This window comes from Rosa rugosa, chromosome 6 (assembly GCF_958449725.1).
Source record: "Rosa rugosa chromosome 6, drRosRugo1.1, whole genome shotgun sequence".
Classification (NCBI taxonomy): domain Eukaryota; kingdom Viridiplantae; phylum Streptophyta; class Magnoliopsida; order Rosales; family Rosaceae; genus Rosa; species Rosa rugosa.
In genome coordinates, this window is record NC_084825.1 from 49,827,393 (window position 1) to 49,835,235 (window position 7,843).

General features: G+C 40.2%; 1 protein-coding gene and 1 pseudogene across 1 annotated transcript; both read left to right on the plus strand.

Annotated features, from left to right (window-relative positions):
- Positions 1–507: 507 nt before the first annotated feature.
- Positions 508–3,724, plus strand: LOC133713786 (endoglucanase 4-like). Its single transcript, XM_062139812.1, has 7 exons — positions 508–678; positions 1,996–2,403; positions 2,484–2,576; positions 2,677–2,880; positions 2,976–3,087; positions 3,193–3,356; positions 3,458–3,724. Exons 1-7 carry the CDS (start codon positions 508–510, stop codon positions 3,722–3,724), a joined length of 1,419 nt encoding a protein of 472 aa, XP_061995796.1.
- Positions 3,725–3,752: 28 nt separating this feature from the next.
- Positions 3,753–7,338, plus strand: LOC133716940 (xyloglucan 6-xylosyltransferase 4-like; annotated as a pseudogene).
- Positions 7,339–7,843: the final 505 nt, after the last annotated feature.

Sequence of the window (7,843 nt, forward strand, 5' to 3'; positions counted from 1 at the left end):
TTCGTTTCTGTTTCAACTACGTACTCCTCCTCTAGGTCTTTCTCTTTTCTCTCGGTGAATTTTATTCTTCAACTCAAAGTGAGCGGCGGACATCCGTACGAATACCATTGGGCCATGTTTGGTTGACTGGAAAGGAAAGGAATCACTTTCCTTTCCTTTGGGAAAGTGTTTCCGGAGGGGGGGGGGGAACCAAATTCCTCCACTTTTCCTTTGCTTTGGGAAAGTGTTTCCCTTCCTTGGCTGTCTCCAAACGCAGGAAAGGAAAGTATTTCCTTTCCCAACACCCACTTTCCGGGAAACAAACATGGCCTTGCTAATTTTCTCCATTCATTGAATTAGTTTTGTCAATACTTTAGGCCATAATCTTCCTACATATATATATGACCCCTCATGGCCATGGAGTACAAGCAAAAGAAGAAAAATATACAGTAGAAGGGTTTCAAGAGCTGATCGAAGAGAGAAACGGATATAGATTGAACGAGAATGAGTCTATTTGGGAGATTAAGGATGGTCGTTTTACTGGCGGCGATGATGGTGGTGAAGGCTTCGCAGGACTATGGGGATGCATTGACGAAAAGCATATTGTTCTTTGAGGGCCAGAGGTCAGGAAAGCTACCCTCTCGTCAGAGAATGACTTGGAGGAGAGATTCTGCACTTCAGGATGGACTTCAGATTGGTGTAAGTCTCCAGTCATATCTATTAATTTCTCTGTTACTTTGATTTGTGGGTCTCGCTTTGATTATCTCAACCAATCTTTATTAGTATTTAAATTTTGGATTAAATACTCGTTACTCCTCATACTTTTGCATGAAAAACAGTTTAGTCCAAAATTTTAAAATTAAAAAGTTTAGTCCTTATTTTTTCTAATTCTCACACAACAGGTCCTAAAATGACTATTATACCCCTCACTTTCTCTCTCTCTCTCTCTCTCTCTCTCTCTATATATATATATATATATATATATGTATATATACACACTATATATATATATATACATCTATGCGTGTGTGTATATGTGTATATATATAGATGTATATATATATATCTGTGTGTGTGTGTGTGTGTATGTATATATATATATATATATATATATATATATATATATATATAGAGAGAGAGAGAGAGAGAGAGAGAGAGAGAGAGAGAGAGAGAGAGAGAGAGAGAGAGAGGCAGAAAAATAAAAAAATAAAAAGTGAGGGGTATAATAGTCATTTTAAGACCTGTTGTGTGAGAATTAGAAAGAATAAGGACTAAACTGTTTAATTTTAAAATTTTGGACTAAACTGTTTTTCATGTAAAAGTATGAGGAGTAACGAGTATTTAGTCCTTAAATTTTTCATGCTTTGGAATTTTTGCTGATTATTATTTTCTATAAATTTGGTCCCTGCTTTGAGTTCTGCAAACTCCATTTTGATGCTAATTATTTGGTAATGGTCAACTTCAAAATGTACATCAAACGAGAGGTTTGGGAATTTCTACAGTACATAATAAAATAGCAACTACAAATTAGCTCTATTTTTGACTATATAAAATAACATAAGTTAGAATGTTCATATCAACATTTGCTTTTTCTTAATAATACCTAATGTACTTATCTAAATTGTTTAATAATATACAATTTCTTCTTCTAAAAAGAAAAAAAATTATTTTTTCTTTTCCAGTTTTCCTTGCCTTTGTAGTGTGCCAACTGCCAAAAGCATAATTTATCAGTAAATTTTTTATTACTTTTCTGTTATTGCTCAGCATTCGAAAAATGTGACCTAGCTACCTTGGGGAGAAAAAGTACTTTGATATTGCTTCTCATTTCTCCATTTACAGAGTGTACAATTGCTCGTAAAACATGTTTGACTACAAATTAATAGGGGGGGGGGGGGGGGTGTTTAGTTAAAGGTTATGAACAAATTAAGCATGGACCATCAATTGCTCCTAAATTTCAACTTGCCAATTCATTTTAACGTATTGTTTACTAGCTTGACATACACATTTTGCGATCAGGTTGATTTGGTAGGGGGTTACTACGATGCCGGTGACAATGTGAAGTTCAACTTTCCGATGGCTTTCTCGACAACAATGCTGGCATGGAGCGTGTTAGAGTTCGGGAAGGACATGGGTGCAGACCTACCCCGTGCACTTGATGCCATTCGATGGGGAACGGACTACTTCCTCAAAGCCACAAGCATTCCTGGCTTTGTGTTTGCCCAAGTTGGTGAACCTTACGGCGACCACAATTGTTGGGAGAGGCCTGAGGACATGGACACCCCAAGAAACCCCTATGCAGTTAGCAAACAGTTCCCAGGTTCTGAAGTCTCGGCAGAGATTGCAGCTGCCCTAGCAGCCTCTTCCATGGTTTTTAAGCATGTTGATTTGGAATACTCTGCAAGGCTTCTCAAAAGGGCTAGAATGGTACATGTTGTGTTGTCACAGCTAACTATATGAATATGAAACTTGATTTATATATTATACTAATTTTGTGCATGGACCAGGTGTTTGAGTTTGCAGAAACATACCGGGGCTCCTATAATGATGCTCTTGGACCATGGGTTTGTCCATTTTACTGTGATTTTAGTGGCTATGAGGTAGGCATGTTCACTATTTTATACAAAAAACGAGATGGGTGATCAGTATTGCAGTAGATCGATCTTTATTTTTGTATGACAATTTCTTAACTGTATATAGGACGAATTGATTTGGGGAGCAACATGGTTGTTTAAGGCAACTACGGACCCTACATACTCGAACTATGTCGTAGAAAACGTACACGAGCTGGAAAAATCTGTCATGAGAAATGTAAATGGTTTACCATATTCTTCTGTAGGTGGAAGCTTTGCCCAATTTGGATGGGATTCAAAGCACGCAGGCATCAATGTACTGGCTTCCAAGGTATAATATATGCACTTCATTATCATTTTGTTTATGAAGCTTTAAACCCAATTCAGCTGAACAACACAAGACTATGTTCTTGTTTCCATATGCAGTTGTTCATGTCTAGCATCGATATCGGTTCTAGTCCTTTCATTCACAATTCCGACAAGTTCATATGCAGTTTGTTACCTGAATCGCCAACCATATCAGTCTCATATTCTCCAGGTATTGATCTAAATTAACCTACGTACATGTTTGAAATGTTAGCTGTTGTCAAATCATTGATCTAAATCACTGAATAATTCATTTGTTATAATGTGCGTTGATTAGGTGGGCTTTTATTTAAACCTGGAGGAAGTAATCTGCAGCATGCAACAACTCTGTCATTTCTCTTGGTTGTTTATTCTCGTTATCTGAAGCAAGCCAATAGAGTAGTTTACTGTAACAATGTTGTTGCCAGTCCAGCTAGACTTGTTCAAGTTGCAAAAGGCCAGGTACTAGACTACTAATTCGATAAATCGTCATTACATGGTAGTTTGTACTAGTTAATTAGAAGGATTAAACAACTTATGTTTGGACTGACTGATATATGCAGGTGGATTACATACTAGGAAGTAACCCATTGAACATGTCATATACGGTCGGGTATGGCAAAAAGTTTCCTCAGAGAATTCATCATCGGGGGTCATCGTTACCGTCGGTTGGTCAACACCCTCAACAGATTGGTTGCAAAGACGGAAGCGTTTACTTTGACAGCAGTAACCCAAATCCTAATATGCTAACTGGGGCTGTTGTTGGAGGACCAGATATAAAGGATTCATATGAAGATTCTCGAGTGGATTTTGTGCAGTCCGAGTTGTAGGCGTCTTGGCTTACTTCAAATCGCATCCATGGTCCTAATAAGCTACCTAGCTTCTTTTGGATGGGTTAAAATAAATATTGATGGTGCTTGGAAGCAAGATTCAAGCTATTGTGGTTATGGAGCCGTTTTTTGTGACTATAGAGGAGAATTCCTTGGTGCCTTTACTTCTAATAGCAGCAGAGGTAATGACTGTCATTAAGGGTATTGAGCTAGTTTGGTAAGGGACTAGTGATTACACGCATTTTTATGCGCGTAATTACATTCTAAACACTAAAATTAAGCTAATCTCCAAAGTAATTATTATGTAATTAATCTATTTTTATTTATATTGTAGTAAATAAGCGGAGTTGTGGATTTCGGACAAAGTTGTGCGAAATTGGAGCAAATTGGAGTATTCCGAAAAAATGACAAAATAGTAGAGCATCGGGCAAGCACTAGTCGGTACGGTCAAGAAATGCGGAAGTAAATTGGGGAAAAGAAATATTAAAAAAAAAAACAATTAGCTTTAATTAACCAATGATTAAGCAAAGCTAATTATCTGCACGTTGACTTCATTGAAAGGGGTTGAAGACCAAATGATTTTGGCGACAAGTGGGCAGCAGTATAATTAAACATGATGGTTTAATTATGCATGGGTGGGCACTTGGGCAGCCAACGTAATAGCAAAAGCCCATTTCTCTTTCTTTTCTTTTTCCCCACGCACTGCAGCCCATTTTTGAATTTCTCATTTTCTCCTCTCCTCCTGTCACACGTGCAACCTTATCCAGCTCTTGTTCTCCACCCATTTTTACTCTCTCATATATAACGACCAGCGTACGACCTAAGAGCAAGTTCACCCGTAGTCAAGAAAAGGCAAAGTCAAAAAGTCAAGAATTCGACCAGTCAAGTTACTATTCACTGCCACTGGACATGAGTTTCCACCAGTTTTTTTTCTTGACCGGTCAAGACTGTTCATCATTTTCACTGTTTAATTGAGATTCTCTTCTTAATTGAAACCAAGGGCTGGGATTAATTGACCGTTGCTTTCATTTTCACTGTTCACCCCACGACTTCTGCCACGCGTCCTCTCTGCAGCTTCCAACACAGCCGCTAGGCGACAAACTTTCCAACACAGCCGGTCAGCAAATGCGGCTGCTGCTCTCTCATTCGTGCGTCTCCTCCACGCGCAAAGCCCTCCTCGTCTCTCTCTGCTTTTCTGTCGCTGACGTCAGCCAACTTGCATGCTTTCCTAAGGTGGCAGCCGGGCATGCTGGGTCAAGCTTTTAGTCAGGCTGTTGCCTTTTTTTTTTTACCTCAGTCAAGAAAAACCAATAATTGGCTGGGCAAAGCAAGACCGGTGGAAGCAAAAAATTCACTTACCCGGTCAACACATCAGCAAATCCCTCCCTTTGCCCAGTCAAAGTGCAACCGCTACACTTGCTCTAAGGAGACAATCCCTTCACCAACGCCACACTACACCAAAACAGGGCAGCCCTTTGGGCTGCTCTCTTCTCCACCTTCCTCTTCCATTTTCCATATTTTCTTTAGTTTATTTTAGGAATTTGAAGGATTTACTCACCCAAAGCTTCAAGGATTCATCAAAGGCTTCTCCTTTACAAGATTCAAGACTTGGGTAATTGTGGAAGTTGTAATTCAAGACTAGTCATGCTAGCTTTTTAGCTATTTGTGATTATTCTTGTTTTCTTCTACACTTCTATACTCTTTTCTCTTTGAATTTTGTAATCTTGATGTCTATGATTATGGGTTGTGAGTAATTTCCTTGTTGGGGGTTAGGGTTGTGTGCCATAGCCCAAATTTTGTGTAAAAGATGTTTAATTTAATGTAATGATGCAATTTTCATATGATGGATGCTTATATATATTTTTGTTGGGTTAAAATGCATGTCTAGGAACCTAGTCAACTCTAGGGTGTGTATTTTGAGCATATCTAGGACGGAGTTAGAGACTTGACCCCCTCTAATTCCTAAGCTAGAAACTTTCAATTTCGTATTCGAGGGGTTATAAGCATGGTGATTTACACTCGTTGAGTGATTGCGCGGGTGGGTCGCTTAGTAGTCTAATTCCTCGATCTCTAGGCCTCTTAATGTGAATTAGAGACCCTTGAACCGGCTCTAATTCATGTCAAGTGAGTTCCTACGACCCTTGAACTGGAGTAGGGATACCATGAAAGGGAATTTCGGTCCTTGAGCCTTGAACCGCCTTGGATACGACTACCGCCAAAGTAGGAGATTTGCATCTATATTAGATTAGCTTCCGACACATCAGATTTGGTGAAGGAGCCTCCCTAGCACCCGACATTCTTATTTTTATTGTTTTCATTTAATTTTAATTTTGGACTAAATTCAGTTTGCCCCCTTCAACTTTGGGGCAAACATCAGTTTGGTCCCTGACCTTTTTTTTTAATCATGATGGTCCTTGCACTTTTATTTTCCATCACGCAAGTACAAAATTCAAATTTGGCTCGAAAGGTGACGTCATATGCTGAGCTGGACCAGACATCCGGGCCCACTTTTCAGATTTTAAATCACTAATAAGGGCAAAATAGACATTTCTAATTTAATTAATTTTTTTCTTTTATTATCTAATTTCTAATTTTTCTTTTTCTATTTTCTCTCTCTTTAGCTTCACTTTGCCTCTCTCTCTCTCTCTTCCCGACCTCTCTTCTTCTTCTCTTCCTCTGCCATCACCGGAGACCACCACCTCCAGCCCTGAGCACCGCCGCCTCCGCCCTCACTTTCTAGCGCTTCTCCCGACTCTCCTCAGCTAAAGACTTCACCTTTCAGCTACTCCAAGAAATGGGTCAGGACAATTTCACCCCCAGAAACGGAGCTCAAGTGGGCTGCCCACCACCACTGCGACCTCAGCCGGAGCAGCCTCCGCCGACCGCGTCCTGCCACGTGGCCCGCCAGATCCAGAAGACGTTCAACAACATCAAAATCACCATCCTCTGCGGCTTCGTCACCATCCTGGTCCTACGTGGCACGATCGGAGTGGGCAACCTCGGCAGCTCGGAGGCCGACGCCGTGAACCAGAACTTAATCGAGGAGACGAATCAGATCCTGGTCGAGATCCGATCTGACAGTGACCCCAACGATTTGCTACCCGAATTTGTTGTTTGATCAGAAGTCTTGGATTGCTTTGAATACTGGGAGTTTTCTATTTAGAAATTGCCAGTGGTCTTTGGATTTGCTTGATGCTTGGGCTCCGATGGGTCCCAAGGGGCCGATAAGAGAGGAGGCCGGGAAGGTTCTGACGGTGAATTTGAAGGGGAGGCCGGCGTTTGAGGCGGATAATCAGTCTGCATTGATATACTTGTTGCTATCGCATAAGGATGTGTGGATAGAGAAGGTTTTTGTGGAGAATTCGTATTACTTGCACAGATATTGGGCTGGATTGGTGGATCGGTATGAGGAGATGATAGAGAAGTATCATCCGGGTTTGGGGGATGAGAGGTGGCCGTTTGTGACCCATTTTGTGGGTTGCAAGCCTTGTGGGAGTTATGGGGATTATCCGGTGGAGAGGCGCTTAAGCAGCATGGAGAGGGCTTTCAATTTTGCGGATAACCAGGTGCTTAAGCTTTATGAGTTGGTGGCTGGAGGTGGTGGTCTCCGGTGATGGCAGAGGAAGAGAAGAAGAAGAGAGGTCGGGAAGAGAGAGAGAGGCAAAGTGAAGCTAAAGAGAGAGAAAATAGAGAGAAAAAAGAAAAAGAAAAATTAGAAATTAGATAATAAAAGAAAAAAAAATTAAATTAGAAATGTCTATTTTGCCCTTATTAGTGATTTAAAATCTGAAAAGTGGGCCCGGATGTCTGGTCCAGCTCAGCATATGACGTCACCTTTCGAGCCAAATTTGAATTTTGGACTTGCGTGATGGAAAATAAAAGTGCAAGGACCATCATGATTAAAAAAAAAAGGTCAGGGACCAAACTGATGTTTGCCCCAAAGTTGAAGGGGGCAAACTGAATTTAGTCCTTTAATTTTGATTGCTTTACATTTCATTACTTTTTGTTTAAGTTAAAATCAACTCCCAAACATTGAACTATTCCACTCATTTGTAAATAACCACCACTAGGCTCTTAGTTTTGATTAGGCTTGGTGCCTTAGAGTATAATTTTTGTTGA